At 34.8% G+C, this 18031-nt stretch overlaps 4 protein-coding genes across 4 annotated transcripts in view; all 4 read left to right on the forward strand.

Moving 5' to 3' along the window:
• The window catches only part of LOC130014271 (mucin-2-like), a 60306-nt gene extending 58835 nt beyond the window's left edge, over positions 1–1471 (forward strand). The window contains exons 87-93 of the mRNA XM_056103255.1: positions 139–144; positions 324–610; positions 697–832; positions 976–1047; positions 1143–1156; positions 1253–1267; positions 1457–1471. Coding sequence (XP_055959230.1) covers positions 139–144; positions 324–610; positions 697–832; positions 976–1047; positions 1143–1156; positions 1253–1267; positions 1457–1471 — 545 coding nt within the window. The remainder of the gene's footprint in view (positions 1–138; positions 145–323; positions 611–696; positions 833–975; positions 1048–1142; positions 1157–1252; positions 1268–1456) is intronic.
• Positions 1143–5958, forward strand: LOC130014272 (DNA-directed RNA polymerase II subunit rpb1-like). The gene is made up of 14 exons (XM_056103256.1): positions 1143–1267; positions 1457–1752; positions 1953–2082; positions 2189–2221; positions 2495–2545; positions 2943–3026; positions 4431–4445; positions 4626–4631; positions 4811–5097; positions 5184–5319; positions 5463–5534; positions 5630–5643; positions 5740–5754; positions 5944–5958. Exons 2-14 carry the CDS (start codon positions 1480–1482, stop codon positions 5956–5958), a joined length of 1131 nt encoding a protein of 376 aa, XP_055959231.1. The 5' UTR covers positions 1143–1267; positions 1457–1479.
• LOC130014273 (DNA-directed RNA polymerase II subunit rpb1-like) lies at positions 5630–10444 on the forward strand. The gene is made up of 14 exons (XM_056103257.1): positions 5630–5754; positions 5944–6239; positions 6440–6569; positions 6676–6708; positions 6982–7032; positions 7430–7513; positions 8918–8932; positions 9113–9118; positions 9298–9584; positions 9671–9806; positions 9950–10021; positions 10117–10130; positions 10227–10241; positions 10430–10444. Exons 2-14 carry the CDS (start codon positions 5967–5969, stop codon positions 10442–10444), a joined length of 1131 nt encoding a protein of 376 aa, XP_055959232.1. The 5' UTR covers positions 5630–5754; positions 5944–5966.
• Positions 10117–14931, forward strand: LOC130014274 (DNA-directed RNA polymerase II subunit rpb1-like). The gene is made up of 14 exons (XM_056103258.1): positions 10117–10241; positions 10430–10725; positions 10926–11055; positions 11162–11194; positions 11468–11518; positions 11916–11999; positions 13404–13418; positions 13599–13604; positions 13784–14070; positions 14157–14292; positions 14436–14507; positions 14603–14616; positions 14713–14727; positions 14917–14931. The coding sequence occupies exons 2-14, from the start codon at positions 10453–10455 to the stop codon at positions 14929–14931; spliced, it is 1131 nt and encodes a 376-aa protein (XP_055959233.1). The 5' UTR covers positions 10117–10241; positions 10430–10452.
• The last annotated feature ends 3100 nt before the right edge of the window (positions 14932–18031 follow it).

Below are 18031 nucleotides of genomic sequence, written 5' to 3' on the forward strand. Positions count from 1 at the left end.
TTTGAGCTTAAATATGACATATCACAAACATGATACTATAGAATTTTGAAGTTTGAAGCGACCATTACAGTTTAAACCAAAACATTTGATTTATGGATATATGTTGTATCTTAATACTTGGCACATCTTGTATTTCAGCACGATGTCTTGTGACATCTTTCTAGGATGTCTTTCTACCAATATGTATTGAAAGGGCCACTCTATGTTTTTGAAAACATCACCTGCGTATATAAATGACTATATAAATAAAAAACTTTCAAACATATTTGATAACTATAAAATATTTGCAATTTTATTAACCGTTGTTTTGCTCTAATTTACAGTTTGTGCCGAGGTTAAAGGTATGGAGGACCCTGCTATTATACCCGCTTCCAGTATAACAGCACCGGGCGTTTCCAATCCCGAAAACCTTAGACCAGGAAGTGCAACCACAGCTACTTTCCCTGCCCAATCTTCACCAATTAGTGTAACAATCGATTTGGCACCCATCACTGATGAAACGGTAGAAATTAAATCAGTGGAACTTGTATCACCACAGAATGTAGGATCTATCAGGGTATTTGTAATTGCAACTGGTGGTTCAGAAACAGAAGCAACTTATTTGACTGCAGTAAGTATAAACACGCTTGCTATTAAGACTCTATTCCTTAAGAGTTTTTTGTTTACAAGAACTGATGTTTTCTATTATTTTTACAGACTGATTTATCAGCACCCATTCCTAAAGCTACCTTCCCTGCTGGTACGGAAGCTGCACAAATCAGAGTCGAAGTAACCCAAACCAATAACGATTCCGAAACAAGTTTCTCTCTTGATGTTAGAGCATGTTTCGAAGGTAGGATACTAATATATTTGTAATTCAGTTTTATTATGTGTTCGACGATGAAAATATGCAAAGAAAATAAATTTGAATAATCTTCCAAGGAATTCAATCCAATTGTCGTCTATGATTCTATGGGCGTACTTCTTTTATTTTAGAAACAAGTGTGTCCGGCACATCACCCACTGAAGCAGGAACATCACCCACTGAAGCAGGAACATCTCCTACAGGTAATTGTAATTTCTGAATATCCCTAATTTCGAGTGTCAAATTTCAGATATTTATTTTGTTCAACTGCAGTCCGTTAGTTTAGAACAACCATAAGATAAATCTAGATACGTATGTAAATAAAGAAAGTCGAACAATTTTAAGCTGAAACAAAATTGGTTGAGTTACTTATCTTATCTTAACTTTTCCTTTTATTCCTTTTAACAGTTGGAACAACTACACGTAAGTTTATTTTTATTTATTTTTTAAAGAAAGGGAATAATATCCAGGCTTCATTTATATGAACACTCTCTGAATCCAACAAAATCTTTGAAGTGACCATTACAGTTTAAATATAAAAAAAATGATTTACATGCATTTGATTGATGGATGTGTGTTGTATCTTAACACTTGGCACATTTTGTATTTCAGCACGGTGTCTTGTGACAGAAGGAATGGCAAGTCCAACAGTTATACCAGCTGCATACCTTGAACAACCATCTGGATTCCCATCGACAGATGATCCAGAGAATCTGAGACCAGGTGGTGATCAATTTACAATTAACCCATCGGATGCTCCTACCAACGTCACATTTAAACTTACTGATGATGTTGAGCCCGTTGATCTGTCAGAAGTAAAACTTCCTGCCAATGACAATGTGCAAACATTTAGAGTATTTGGACGAACGGGACCTTCAGCACCATGGACACTACTTGAATCTACTGATGTAAGTACATGGTCATGGTCAAACCAATACAATTTTTTCTTTTCAATTTATAAGAGTCGTACAACCATAAATTGTTTATATTCATTGATTTAATTAGATGCTTTATATGGGGAATTGTATGTGTTTCCAGTCGTTTACTTTTATTTGATTTGAATCCATCAATAAACTTTAAATTACAATATCGTTCTATCTTTAAACAGAATGATACCACTGATGATTCTCTTAAATTCCCACCTGAAGTCGTTGTCACAGAGATTATGGTCGAAATAACACCAACGGATTCGGACAAACCAGTGACGATTGATGTTAGTGTGCACGCCTGTTTTGTAGGTTCGTAGCAAATCTTTATTCTTTTTTTCTTAGATATTTCTTTATCCACCTTTAATATAATTACTTTATCCCATATTAATGTTCTACTACATTTGTATCTTTATAGTTACAACTGGCACAGAAGGAACATCACCAACAGGTAAGCCTAATGAACGATTTGATAACTTGTTAAATATATTTTAGGAAATTTTATATCAGATGGAATGAAATAAAACATTGCGTGGACTCAAATAGGTCTGTAACAATAGCTGCCACGAATGTAATATATGGATAAACAGTAAACATGTAATGAATTTTGATTTAATTGAAAGGAGCGTCAATTTCCTTGACATTTGTTTAATTTGAGCAATGCAAGTGTTGACAAACAATTAATTCTTTTCTGAAATATCTGTATAACCATTTATATCTCCAGCACCCGAAACTTCGCCAACTGCACCCGGAACTTCGCCAACTGCGCCGGAACGTCTCCCACAGTTAATTGTAGTCGGACATTTTTAATCTTTACTAGAATATCATGTTAAATGTTTTTTAACAGCAGATGATATACTATTCCATATCTATCTAATGGAAGTAACAATTATTTATATTTTGGTGTAGTTCTTTTATACAAATGATTATTGGATACTACTGTCAATTTGTTTGACAGTTACACTACTCCGAGGCCCAGCCTATATTATCAGACAAGCACTTTAATTTCAGCAGTCAATGTCTTGAAAAACAAATGATTTATACATCGAGCAGCATTAACTTCGCCACCGGCGCCCAGGACCTTCTACCACAAACCCCTTGAGCAGTTAAAGAACTGATGAACAATTCATTCTTTTATAAAATATTTAATATAAAATCATTTCTGTCTCCAGCACCAGGAACTTCCCCAACTGCACCCGGAACTTCCCCAACTGGACCCGGAACTTCACCGACTGCGCCTGGAACTTCTCCCACAGGTAATACAAGTACAAACAATCAACTACATTTAATTACAATTATTTATATCTTGATGCAGCCTATTTACATAAAGCAGTAATGGTTAATGATGTCAATGTACTTGACAGTTACAGATCTTCTAGGCCCGGCTTATATTCTCGGACAAGCACTTTAATTTCAGATGGCCATGCACTTGAAAAACAATTGATTTATATATCCAGCACCAAGAATTTCGCCATCTGCGACCAGAACTTCTCCCACAAACTACTAGAGGACCGCTTATACGTATCTTGAAGCTGAAAAGTGACAGCTGTATAATTACGTAAATACGATACAAAATGCCTCTCATTGTGACGCACCCAAGAGAGAGTGAACTTTCCACGGCCTTTTGTTCCAGAGTGATATCCTCTTATCCAAAAACCTTGATAGAGGCTACAATTTTCAAGAGATCCTTTTTCAAATTTTGTGTGAAGCTTTGGCTACATTACAGGATAATGATATTAAGCTATAGTTTTCAGCAGATTTTTTTTTAAATTCCATATGAAGCATTGGGATAACCAAAGGATGTGCTCGATCAATTTTACCACTCTTGCAACAGAGGGTGTGTGTTTCATGGCAACCGATTGCTCGAGACGAGTACGAGACTGAACGTGCGTCACCGGATTGACACTCTCCCTTGTGATGGATCCCCATAGGTTACATAAGTGCCGCACCTTGTGTTTTGCATTTGATACATTTGCCTGAATGTTAGTTGCTTAGGGTGTTGTTAATTCACTGAAATGACAAGTTTAATCATTTAAACGCTTCAAATTGACAGTGCTCCAGTGGCGAAATAATGCGTTCAGCTGTCCATATAGAACATCACTATAAAATCTATATCTCGACATTGGTATAATTTTTACTAATTTGGGTTTAATTTGGTTTTATAATTATTAATTACTGAAACCATTCGAAGAACCAGTTTAGACAATGAACCCGGATTTGATTGGAGGGAGCGGGTGGAGCTATTTAAATAAATGATTACAGCAGCGTATTTCAACATTTTTGTGTCAATTTAAACCAATGGGATTTTAATTAATTATTTAATTGGCTAATTACCGAAAGCCCTCCAGAGAGACAGTGATCTAGTAGCAACAATAATGGTTTTAGTGGTTTCATATAAAATCGTCCCAACTACTATAATGATTTACATTTTTAAATGGTTTCTATGAAGTTATGTCATCTTAACATCTATTCACAGATAAGACCCGTAATTTTCTTTGAAAATGATTCATAGCTTCATTCATACTAAAACAAATATGCAGATCATTTAAATTTCGCCAATTTTGATATTGTGAGATATTGGGAAGTTTAAATTATTCAAGCTTTTCTAAGCTATAGTGTTATCTGTTATTAATAATTTGTGTTTCGTTTTCTATTTACAGTTGGAACAAAAACACGTAAATTAATGTAAACAGTCAAATTAAAACAATAAATCAACATTTGAGCTTAAATATGACATATCACAAACATGATACTATAGAATTTTGAAGTTTGAAGCGACCATTACAGTTTAAACCAAAACATTTGATTTATGGATATATGTTGTATCTTAATACTTGGCACATCTTGTATTTCAGCACGATGTCTTGTGACATCTTTCTAGGATGTCTTTCTACCAATATGTATTGAAAGGGCCACTCTATGTTTTTGAAAACATCACCTGCGTATATAAATGACTATATAAATAAAAAACTTTCAAACATATTTGATAACTATAAAATATTTGCAATTTTATTAACCGTTGTTTTGCTCTAATTTACAGTTTGTGCCGAGGTTAAAGGTATGGAGGACCCTGCTATTATACCCGCTTCCAGTATAACAGCACCGGGCGTTTCCAATCCCGAAAACCTTAGACCAGGAAGTGCAACCACAGCTACTTTCCCTGCCCAATCTTCACCAATTAGTGTAACAATCGATTTGGCACCCATCACTGATGAAACGGTAGAAATTAAATCAGTGGAACTTGTATCACCACAGAATGTAGGATCTATCAGGGTATTTGTAATTGCAACTGGTGGTTCAGAAACAGAAGCAACTTATTTGACTGCAGTAAGTATAAACACGCTTGCTATTAAGACTCTATTCCTTAAGAGTTTTTTGTTTACAAGAACTGATGTTTTCTATTATTTTTACAGACTGATTTATCAGCACCCATTCCTAAAGCTACCTTCCCTGCTGGTACGGAAGCTGCACAAATCAGAGTCGAAGTAACCCAAACCAATAACGATTCCGAAACAAGTTTCTCTCTTGATGTTAGAGCATGTTTCGAAGGTAGGATACTAATATATTTGTAATTCAGTTTTATTATGTGTTCGACGATGAAAATATGCAAAGAAAATAAATTTGAATAATCTTCCAAGGAATTCAATCCAATTGTCGTCTATGATTCTATGGGCGTACTTCTTTTATTTTAGAAACAAGTGTGTCCGGCACATCACCCACTGAAGCAGGAACATCACCCACTGAAGCAGGAACATCTCCTACAGGTAATTGTAATTTCTGAATATCCCTAATTTCGAGTGTCAAATTTCAGATATTTATTTTGTTCAACTGCAGTCCGTTAGTTTAGAACAACCATAAGATAAATCTAGATACGTATGTAAATAAAGAAAGTCGAACAATTTTAAGCTGAAACAAAATTGGTTGAGTTACTTATCTTATCTTAACTTTTCCTTTTATTCCTTTTAACAGTTGGAACAACTACACGTAAGTTTATTTTTATTTATTTTTTAAAGAAAGGGAATAATATCCAGGCTTCATTTATATGAACACTCTCTGAATCCAACAAAATCTTTGAAGTGACCATTACAGTTTAAATATAAAAAAAATGATTTACATGCATTTGATTGATGGATGTGTGTTGTATCTTAACACTTGGCACATTTTGTATTTCAGCACGGTGTCTTGTGACAGAAGGAATGGCAAGTCCAACAGTTATACCAGCTGCATACCTTGAACAACCATCTGGATTCCCATCGACAGATGATCCAGAGAATCTGAGACCAGGTGGTGATCAATTTACAATTAACCCATCGGATGCTCCTACCAACGTCACATTTAAACTTACTGATGATGTTGAGCCCGTTGATCTGTCAGAAGTAAAACTTCCTGCCAATGACAATGTGCAAACATTTAGAGTATTTGGACGAACGGGACCTTCAGCACCATGGACACTACTTGAATCTACTGATGTAAGTACATGGTCATGGTCAAACCAATACAATTTTTTCTTTTCAATTTATAAGAGTCGTACAACCATAAATTGTTTATATTCATTGATTTAATTAGATGCTTTATATGGGGAATTGTATGTGTTTCCAGTCGTTTACTTTTATTTGATTTGAATCCATCAATAAACTTTAAATTACAATATCGTTCTATCTTTAAACAGAATGATACCACTGATGATTCTCTTAAATTCCCACCTGAAGTCGTTGTCACAGAGATTATGGTCGAAATAACACCAACGGATTCGGACAAACCAGTGACGATTGATGTTAGTGTGCACGCCTGTTTTGTAGGTTCGTAGCAAATCTTTATTCTTTTTTTCTTAGATATTTCTTTATCCACCTTTAATATAATTACTTTATCCCATATTAATGTTCTACTACATTTGTATCTTTATAGTTACAACTGGCACAGAAGGAACATCACCAACAGGTAAGCCTAATGAACGATTTGATAACTTGTTAAATATATTTTAGGAAATTTTATATCAGATGGAATGAAATAAAACATTGCGTGGACTCAAATAGGTCTGTAACAATAGCTGCCACGAATGTAATATATGGATAAACAGTAAACATGTAATGAATTTTGATTTAATTGAAAGGAGCGTCAATTTCCTTGACATTTGTTTAATTTGAGCAATGCAAGTGTTGACAAACAATTAATTCTTTTCTGAAATATCTGTATAACCATTTATATCTCCAGCACCCGAAACTTCGCCAACTGCACCCGGAACTTCGCCAACTGCGCCGGAACGTCTCCCACAGTTAATTGTAGTCGGACATTTTTAATCTTTACTAGAATATCATGTTAAATGTTTTTTAACAGCAGATGATATACTATTCCATATCTATCTAATGGAAGTAACAATTATTTATATTTTGGTGTAGTTCTTTTATACAAATGATTATTGGATACTACTGTCAATTTGTTTGACAGTTACACTACTCCGAGGCCCAGCCTATATTATCAGACAAGCACTTTAATTTCAGCAGTCAATGTCTTGAAAAACAAATGATTTATACATCGAGCAGCATTAACTTCGCCACCGGCGCCCAGGACCTTCTACCACAAACCCCTTGAGCAGTTAAAGAACTGATGAACAATTCATTCTTTTATAAAATATTTAATATAAAATCATTTCTGTCTCCAGCACCAGGAACTTCCCCAACTGCACCCGGAACTTCCCCAACTGGACCCGGAACTTCACCGACTGCGCCTGGAACTTCTCCCACAGGTAATACAAGTACAAACAATCAACTACATTTAATTACAATTATTTATATCTTGATGCAGCCTATTTACATAAAGCAGTAATGGTTAATGATGTCAATGTACTTGACAGTTACAGATCTTCTAGGCCCGGCTTATATTCTCGGACAAGCACTTTAATTTCAGATGGCCATGCACTTGAAAAACAATTGATTTATATATCCAGCACCAAGAATTTCGCCATCTGCGACCAGAACTTCTCCCACAAACTACTAGAGGACCGCTTATACGTATCTTGAAGCTGAAAAGTGACAGCTGTATAATTACGTAAATACGATACAAAATGCCTCGCATTGTGACGCACCCAAGAGAGAGTGAACTTTCCACGGCCTTTTGTTCCAGAGTGATATCCTCTTATCCAAAAACCTTGATAGAGGCTACAATTTTCAAGAGATCCTTTTTCAAATTTTGTGTGAAGCTTTGGCTACATTACAGGATAATGATATTAAGCTATAGTTTTCAGCAGATTTTTTTTTAAATTCCATATGAAGCATTGGGATAACCAAAGGATGTGCTCGATCAATTTTACCACTCTTGCAACAGAGGGTGTGTGTTTCATGGCAACCGATTGCTCGAGACGAGTACGAGACTGAACGTGCGTCACCGGATTGACACTCTCCCTTGTGATGGATCCCCATAGGTTACATAAGTGCCGCACCTTGTGTTTTGCATTTGATACATTTGCCTGAATGTTAGTTGCTTAGGGTGTTGTTAATTCACTGAAATGACAAGTTTAATCATTTAAACGCTTCAAATTGACAGTGCTCCAGTGGCGAAATAATGCGTTCAGCTGTCCATATAAAACATCACTATAAAATCTATATCTCGACATTGGTATAATTTTTACTAATTTGGGTTTAATTTGGTTTTATAATTATTAATTACTGAAACCATTCGAAGAACCAGTTTAGACAATGAACCCGGATTTGATTGGAGGGAGCGGGTGGAGCTATTTAAATAAATGATTACAGCAGCGTATTTCAACATTTTTGTATCAATTTAAACCAATGGGATTTTAATTAATTATTTAATTGGCTAATTACCGAAAGCCCTCCAGAGAGACAGTGATCTAGTAGCAACAATAATGGTTTTAGTGGTTTCATATAAAATCGTCCCAACTACTATAATGATTTACATTTTTAAATGGTTTCTATGAAGTTATGTCATCTTAACATCTATTCACAGATAAGACCCGTAATTTTCTTTGAAAATGATTCATAGCTTCATTCATACTAAAACAAATATGCAGATCATTTAAATTTCGCCAATTTTGATATTGTGAGATATTGGGAAGTTTAAATTATTCAAGCTTTTCTAAGCTATAGTGTTATCTGTTATTAATAATTTGTGTTTCGTTTTCTATTTACAGTTGGAACAAAAACACGTAAATTAATGTAAACAGTCAAATTAAAACAATAAATCAACATTTGAGCTTAAATATGACATATCACAAACATGATACTATAGAATTTTGAAGTTTGAAGCGACCATTACAGTTTAAACCAAAACATTTGATTTATGGATATATGTTGTATCTTAATACTTGGCACATCTTGTATTTCAGCACGATGTCTTGTGACATCTTTCTAGGATGTCTTTCTACCAATATGTATTGAAAGGGCCACTCTATGTTTTTGAAAACATCACCTGCGTATATAAATGACTATATAAATAAAAAACTTTCAAACATATTTGATAACTATAAAATATTTGCAATTTTATTAACCGTTGTTTTGCTCTAATTTACAGTTTGTGCCGAGGTTAAAGGTATGGAGGACCCTGCTATTATACCCGCTTCCAGTATAACAGCACCGGGCGTTTCCAATCCCGAAAACCTTAGACCAGGAAGTGCAACCACAGCTACTTTCCCTGCCCAATCTTCACCAATTAGTGTAACAATCGATTTGGCACCCATCACTGATGAAACGGTAGAAATTAAATCAGTGGAACTTGTATCACCACAGAATGTAGGATCTATCAGGGTATTTGTAATTGCAACTGGTGGTTCAGAAACAGAAGCAACTTATTTGACTGCAGTAAGTATAAACACGCTTGCTATTAAGACTCTATTCCTTAAGAGTTTTTTGTTTACAAGAACTGATGTTTTCTATTATTTTTACAGACTGATTTATCAGCACCCATTCCTAAAGCTACCTTCCCTGCTGGTACGGAAGCTGCACAAATCAGAGTCGAAGTAACCCAAACCAATAACGATTCCGAAACAAGTTTCTCTCTTGATGTTAGAGCATGTTTCGAAGGTAGGATACTAATATATTTGTAATTCAGTTTTATTATGTGTTCGACGATGAAAATATGCAAAGAAAATAAATTTGAATAATCTTCCAAGGAATTCAATCCAATTGTCGTCTATGATTCTATGGGCGTACTTCTTTTATTTTAGAAACAAGTGTGTCCGGCACATCACCCACTGAAGCAGGAACATCACCCACTGAAGCAGGAACATCTCCTACAGGTAATTGTAATTTCTGAATATCCCTAATTTCGAGTGTCAAATTTCAGATATTTATTTTGTTCAACTGCAGTCCGTTAGTTTAGAACAACCATAAGATAAATCTAGATACGTATGTAAATAAAGAAAGTCGAACAATTTTAAGCTGAAACAAAATTGGTTGAGTTACTTATCTTATCTTAACTTTTCCTTTTATTCCTTTTAACAGTTGGAACAACTACACGTAAGTTTATTTTTATTTATTTTTTAAAGAAAGGGAATAATATCCAGGCTTCATTTATATGAACACTCTCTGAATCCAACAAAATCTTTGAAGTGACCATTACAGTTTAAATATAAAAAAATGATTTACATGCATTTGATTGATGGATGTGTGTTGTATCTTAACACTTGGCACATTTTGTATTTCAGCACGGTGTCTTGTGACAGAAGGAATGGCAAGTCCAACAGTTATACCAGCTGCATACCTTGAACAACCATCTGGATTCCCATCGACAGATGATCCAGAGAATCTGAGACCAGGTGGTGATCAATTTACAATTAACCCATCGGATGCTCCTACCAACGTCACATTTAAACTTACTGATGATGTTGAGCCCGTTGATCTGTCAGAAGTAAAACTTCCTGCCAATGACAATGTGCAAACATTTAGAGTATTTGGACGAACGGGACCTTCAGCACCATGGACACTACTTGAATCTACTGATGTAAGTACATGGTCATGGTCAAACCAATACAATTTTTTCTTTTCAATTTATAAGAGTCGTACAACCATAAATTGTTTATATTCATTGATTTAATTAGATGCTTTATATGGGGAATTGTATGTGTTTCCAGTCGTTTACTTTTATTTGATTTGAATCCATCAATAAACTTTAAATTACAATATCGTTCTATCTTTAAACAGAATGATACCACTGATGATTCTCTTAAATTCCCACCTGAAGTCGTTGTCACAGAGATTATGGTCGAAATAACACCAACGGATTCGGACAAACCAGTGACGATTGATGTTAGTGTGCACGCCTGTTTTGTAGGTTCGTAGCAAATCTTTATTCTTTTTTTCTTAGATATTTCTTTATCCACCTTTAATATAATTACTTTATCCCATATTAATGTTCTACTACATTTGTATCTTTATAGTTACAACTGGCACAGAAGGAACATCACCAACAGGTAAGCCTAATGAACGATTTGATAACTTGTTAAATATATTTTAGGAAATTTTATATCAGATGGAATGAAATAAAACATTGCGTGGACTCAAATAGGTCTGTAACAATAGCTGCCACGAATGTAATATATGGATAAACAGTAAACATGTAATGAATTTTGATTTAATTGAAAGGAGCGTCAATTTCCTTGACATTTGTTTAATTTGAGCAATGCAAGTGTTGACAAACAATTAATTCTTTTCTGAAATATCTGTATAACCATTTATATCTCCAGCACCCGAAACTTCGCCAACTGCACCCGGAACTTCGCCAACTGCGCCGGAACGTCTCCCACAGTTAATTGTAGTCGGACATTTTTAATCTTTACTAGAATATCATGTTAAATGTTTTTTAACAGCAGATGATATACTATTCCATATCTATCTAATGGAAGTAACAATTATTTATATTTTGGTGTAGTTCTTTTATACAAATGATTATTGGATACTACTGTCAATTTGTTTGACAGTTACACTACTCCGAGGCCCAGCCTATATTATCAGACAAGCACTTTAATTTCAGCAGTCAATGTCTTGAAAAACAAATGATTTATACATCGAGCAGCATTAACTTCGCCACCGGCGCCCAGGACCTTCTACCACAAACCCCTTGAGCAGTTAAAGAACTGATGAACAATTCATTCTTTTATAAAATATTTAATATAAAATCATTTCTGTCTCCAGCACCAGGAACTTCCCCAACTGCACCCGGAACTTCCCCAACTGGACCCGGAACTTCACCGACTGCGCCTGGAACTTCTCCCACAGGTAATACAAGTACAAACAATCAACTACATTTAATTACAATTATTTATATCTTGATGCAGCCTATTTACATAAAGCAGTAATGGTTAATGATGTCAATGTACTTGACAGTTACAGATCTTCTAGGCCCGGCTTATATTCTCGGACAAGCACTTTAATTTCAGATGGCCATGCACTTGAAAAACAATTGATTTATATATCCAGCACCAAGAATTTCGCCATCTGCGACCAGAACTTCTCCCACAAACTACTAGAGGACCGCTTATACGTATCTTGAAGCTGAAAAGTGACAGCTGTATAATTACGTAAATACGATACAAAATGCCTCTCATTGTGACGCACCCAAGAGAGAGTGAACTTTCCACGGCCTTTTGTTCCAGAGTGATATCCTCTTATCCAAAAACCTTGATAGAGGCTACAATTTTCAAGAGATCCTTTTTCAAATTTTGTGTGAAGCTTTGGCTACATTACAGGATAATGATATTAAGCTATAGTTTTCAGCAGATTTTTTTTTAAATTCCATATGAAGCATTGGGATAACCAAAGGATGTGCTCGATCAATTTTACCACTCTTGCAACAGAGGGTGTGTGTTTCATGGCAACCGATTGCTCGAGACGAGTACGAGACTGAACGTGCGTCACCGGATTGACACTCTCCCTTGTGATGGATCCCCATAGGTTACATAAGTGCCGCACCTTGTGTTTTGCATTTGATACATTTGCCTGAATGTTAGTTGCTTAGGGTGTTGTTAATTCACTGAAATGACAAGTTTAATCATTTAAACGCTTCAAATTGACAGTGCTCCAGTGGCGAAATAATGCGTTCAGCTGTCCATATAAAACATCACTATAAAATCTATATCTCGACATTGGTATAATTTTTACTAATTTGGGTTTAATTTGGTTTTATAATTATTAATTACTGAAACCATTCGAAGAACCAGTTTAGACAATGAACCCGGATTTGATTGGAGGGAGCGGGTGGAGCTATTTAAATAAATGATTACAGCAGCGTATTTCAACATTTTTGTATCAATTTAAACCAATGGGATTTTAATTAATTATTTAATTGGCTAATTACCGAAAGCCCTCCAGAGAGACAGTGATCTAGTAGCAACAATAATGGTTTTAGTGGTTTCATATAAAATCGTCCCAACTACTATAATGATTTACATTTTTAAATGGTTTCTATGAAGTTATGTCATCTTAACATCTATTCACAGATAAGACCCGTAATTTTCTTTGAAAATGATTCATAGCTTCATTCATACTAAAACAAATATGCAGATCATTTAAATTTCGCCAATTTTGATATTGTGAGATATTGGGAAGTTTAAATTATTCAAGCTTTTCTAAGCTATAGTGTTATCTGTTATTAATAATTTGTGTTTCGTTTTCTATTTACAGTTGGAACAAAAACACGTAAATTAATGTAAACAGTCAAATTAAAACAATAAATCAACATTTGAGCTTAAATATGACATATCACAAACATGATACTATAGAATTTTGAAGTTTGAAGCGACCATTACAGTTTAAACCAAAACATTTGATTTATGGATATATGTTGTATCTTAATACTTGGCACATCTTGTATTTCAGCACGATGTCTTGTGACATCTTTCTAGGATGTCTTTCTACCAATATGTATTGAAAGGGCCACTCTATGTTTTTGAAAACATCACCTGCGTATATAAATGACTATATAAATAAAAAACTTTCAAACATATTTGATAACTATAAAATATTTGCAATTTTATTAACCGTTGTTTTGCTCTAATTTACAGTTTGTGCCGAGGTTAAAGGTATGGAGGACCCTGCTATTATACCCGCTTCCAGTATAACAGCACCGGGCGTTTCCAATCCCGAAAACCTTAGACCAGGAAGTGCAACCACAGCTACTTTCCCTGCCCAATCTTCACCAATTAGTGTAACAATCGATTTGGCACCCATCACTGATGAAACGGTAGAAATTAAATCAGTGGAACTTGTATCACCACAGAATGTAGGATCTATCAGGGTATTTGTAATTGCAACTGGTGGTTCAGAAACAGAAGCAACTTATTTGACTGCAGTAAGTATAAACACGCTTGCTATTAAGACTCTATTCCTTAAGAGTTTTTTGTTTACAAGAACTGATGTTTTCTATTATTTTTACAGACTGATTTATCAGCACCCATTCCTAAAGCTACCTTCCCTGCTGGTACGGAAGCTGCACAAATCAGAGTCGAAGTAACCCAAACCAATAACGATTCCGAAACAAGTTTCTCTCTTGATGTTAGAGCATGTTTCGAAGGTAGGATACTAATATATTTGTAATTCAGTTTTATTATGTGTTCGACGATGAAAATATGCAAAGAAAATAAATTTGAATAATCTTCCAAGGAATTCAATCCAATTGTCGTCTATGATTCTATGGGCGTACTTCTTTTATTTTAGAAACAAGTGTGTCCGGCACATCACCCACTGAAGCAGGAACATCACCCACTGAAGCAGGAACATCTCCTACAGGTAATTGTAATTTCTGAATATCCCTAATTTCGAGTGTCAAATTTCAGATATTTATTTTGTTCAACTGCAGTCCGTTAGTTTAGAACAACCATAAGATAAATCTAGATACGTATGTAAATAAAGAAAGTCGAACAATTTTAAGCTGAAACAAAATTGGTTGAGTTACTTATCTTATCTTAACTTTTCCTTTTATTCCTTTTAACAGTTGGAACAACTACACGTAAGTTTATTTTTATTTATTTTTTAAAGAAAGGGAATAATATCCAGGCTTCATTTATATGAACACTCTCTGAATCCAACAAAATCTTTGAAGTGACCATTACAGTTTAAATATAAAAAAAATGATTTACATGCATTTGATTGATGGATGTGTGTTGTATCTTAACACTTGGCACATTTTGTATTTCAGCACGGTGTCTTGTGACAGAAGGAATGGCAAGTCCAACAGTTATACCAGCTGCATACCTTGAACAACCATCTGGATTCCCATCGACAGATGATCCAGAGAATCTGAGACCAGGTGGTGATCAATTTACAATTAACCCATCGGATGCTCCTACCAACGTCACATTTAAACTTACTGATGATGTTGAGCCCGTTGATCTGTCAGAAGTAAAACTTCCTGCCAATGACAATGTGCAAACATTTAGAGTATTTGGACGAACGGGACCTTCAGCACCATGGACACTACTTGAATCTACTGATGTAAGTACATGGTCATGGTCAAACCAATACAATTTTTTCTTTTCAATTTATAAGAGTCGTACAACCATAAATTGTTTATATTCATTGATTTAATTAGATGCTTTATATGGGGAATTGTATGTGTTTCCAGTCGTTTACTTTTATTTGATTTGAATCCATCAATAAACTTTAAATTACAATATCGTTCTATCTTTAAACAGAATGATACCACTGATGATTCTCTTAAATTCCCACCTGAAGTCGTTGTCACAGAGATTATGGTCGAAATAACACCAACGGATTCGGACAAACCAGTGACGATTGATGTTAGTGTGCACGCCTGTTTTGTAGGTTCGTAGCAAATCTTTATTCTTTTTTTCTTAGATATTTCTTTATCCACCTTTAATATAATTACTTTATCCCATATTAATGTTCTACTACATTTGTATCTTTATAGTTACAACTGGCACAGAAGGAACATCACCAACAGGTAAGCCTAATGAACGATTTGATAACTTGTTAAATATATTTTAGGAAATTTTATATCAGATGGAATGAAATAAAACATTGCGTGGACTCAAATAGGTCTGTAACAATAGCTGCCACGAATGTAATATATGGATAAACAGTAAACATGTAATGAATTTTGATTTAATTGAAAGGAGCGTCAATTTCCTTGACATTTGTTTAATTTGAGCAATGCAAGTGTTGACAAACAATTAATTCTTTTCTGAAATATCTGTATAACCATTTATATCTCCAGCACCCGAAACTTCGCCAACTGCACCCGGAACTTCGCCAACTGCGCCGGAACGTCTCCCACAGTTAATTGTAGTCGGACATTTTTAATCTTTACTAGAATATCATGTTAAATGTTTTTTAACAGCAGATGATATACTATTCCATATCTATCTAATGGAAGTAACAATTATTTATATTTTGGTGTAGTTCTTTTATACAAATGATTATTGGATACTACTGTCAATTTGTTTGACAGTTACACTACTCCGAGGCCCAGCCTATATTATCAGACAAGCACTTTAATTTCAGCAGTCAATGTCTTGAAAAACAAATGATTTATACATCGAGCAGCATTAACTTCGCCACCGGCGCCCAGGACCTTCTACCACAAACCCCTTGAGCAGTTAAAGAACTGATGAACAATTCATTCTTTTATAAAATATTTAATATAAAATCATTTCTGTCTCCAGCACCAGGAACTTCCCCAACTGCACCCGGAACTTCCCCAACTGGACCCGGAACTTCACCGACTGCGCCTGGAACTTCTCCCACAGGTAATACAAGTACAAACAATCAACTACATTTAATTACAATTATTTATATCTTGATGCAGCCTATTTACATAAAGCAGTAATGGTTAATGATGTCAATGTACTTGACAGTTACAGATCTTCTAGGCCCGGCTTATATTCTCGGACAAGCACTTTAATTTCAGATGGCCATGCACTTGAAAAACAATTGATTTATATATCCAGCACCAAGAATTTCGCCATCTGCGACCAGAACTTCTCCCACAAACTACTAGAGGACCGCTTATACGTATCTTGAAGCTGAAAAGTGACAGCTGTATAATTACGTAAATACGATACAAAATGCCTCTCATTGTGACGCACCCAAGAGAGAGTGAACTTTCCACGGCCTTTTGTTCCAGAGTGATATCCTCTTATCCAAAAACCTTGATAGAGGCTACAATTTTCAAGAGATCCTTTTTCAAATTTTGTGTGAAGCTTTGGCTACATTACAGGATAATGATATTAAGCTATAGTTTTCAGCAGATTTTTTTTTAAATTCCATATGAAGCATTGGGATAACCAAAGGATGTGCTCGATCAATTTTACCACTCTTGCAACAGAGGGTGTGTGTTTCATGGCAACCGATTGCTCGAGACGAGTACGAGACTGAACGTGCGTCACCGGATTGACACTCTCCCTTGTGATGGATCCCCATAGGTTACATAAGTGCCGCACCTTGTGTTTTGCATTTGATACATTTGCCTGAATGTTAGTTGCTTAGGGTGTTGTTAATTCACTGAAATGACAAGTTTAATCATTTAAACGCTTCAAATTGACAGTGCTCCAGTGGCGAAATAATGCGTTCAGCTGTCCATATAGAACATCACTATAAAATCTATATCTCGACATTGGTATAATTTTTACTAATTTGGGTTTAATTTGGTTTTATAATTATTAATTACTGAAACCATTCGAAGAACCAGTTTAGACAATGAACCCGGATTTGATTGGAGGGAGCGGGTGGAGCTATTTAAATAAATGATTACAGCAGCGTATTTCAACATTTTTGTGTCAATTTAAACCAATGGGATTTTAATTAATTATTTAATTGGCTAATTACCGAAAGCCCTCCAGAGAGACAGTGATCTAGTAGCAACAATAATGGTTTTAGTGGTTTCATATAAAATCGTCCCAACTACTATAACGATTTACATTTTTAAATGGTTTCTATGAAGTTATGTCATCTTAACATCTATTCACAGATAAGACCCGTAATTTTCTTTGAAAATGATTCATAGCTTCATTCATACTAAAACAAATATGCAGATCATTTAAATTTCGCCAATTTTGATATTGTGAGATATTGGGAAGTTTAAATTATTCAAGCTTTTCTAAGCTATAGTGTTATCTGTTATTAATAATTTGTGTTTCGTTTTCTATTTACAGTTGGAACAAAAACACGTAAATTAATGTAAACAGTCAAATTAAAACAATAAATCAACATTTGAGCTTAAATATGACATATCACAAACATGATACTATAGAATTTTGAAGTTTGAAGCGACCATTACAGTTTAAACCAAAACA

This window comes from Patella vulgata, chromosome 9 (genome assembly GCF_932274485.2).
Source record: "Patella vulgata chromosome 9, xgPatVulg1.2, whole genome shotgun sequence".
Taxonomy (NCBI): domain Eukaryota; kingdom Metazoa; phylum Mollusca; class Gastropoda; family Patellidae; genus Patella; species Patella vulgata.

Coding starts and splice junctions, on each gene's coding strand:
- LOC130014272 (XM_056103256.1), top strand. CDS start 1,480: ATGGCAAGTCCAACAGTTATACCAGCTGCATACCTTGAACAACCATCT. Junction 2,222..2,494: donor AGAAGGAACATCACCAACAG/GTAAGCCTAATG, acceptor TTATATCTCCAG/CACCCGAAACTTCGCCAACT. Junction 5,098..5,183: donor AAGCAACTTATTTGACTGCA/GTAAGTATAAAC, acceptor TTATTTTTACAG/ACTGATTTATCAGCACCCAT.
- LOC130014273 (XM_056103257.1), top strand. CDS start 5,967: ATGGCAAGTCCAACAGTTATACCAGCTGCATACCTTGAACAACCATCT. Junction 7,033..7,429: donor TTCGCCAACTGCGCCGGAAC/GTCTCCCACAGT, acceptor TTCTGTCTCCAG/CACCAGGAACTTCCCCAACT. Junction 9,585..9,670: donor AAGCAACTTATTTGACTGCA/GTAAGTATAAAC, acceptor TTATTTTTACAG/ACTGATTTATCAGCACCCAT.
- LOC130014274 (XM_056103258.1), top strand. CDS start 10,453: ATGGCAAGTCCAACAGTTATACCAGCTGCATACCTTGAACAACCATCT. Junction 10,726..10,925: donor CACTACTTGAATCTACTGAT/GTAAGTACATGG, acceptor ATCTTTAAACAG/AATGATACCACTGATGATTC. Junction 14,293..14,435: donor TGTTAGAGCATGTTTCGAAG/GTAGGATACTAA, acceptor CTTTTATTTTAG/AAACAAGTGTGTCCGGCACA.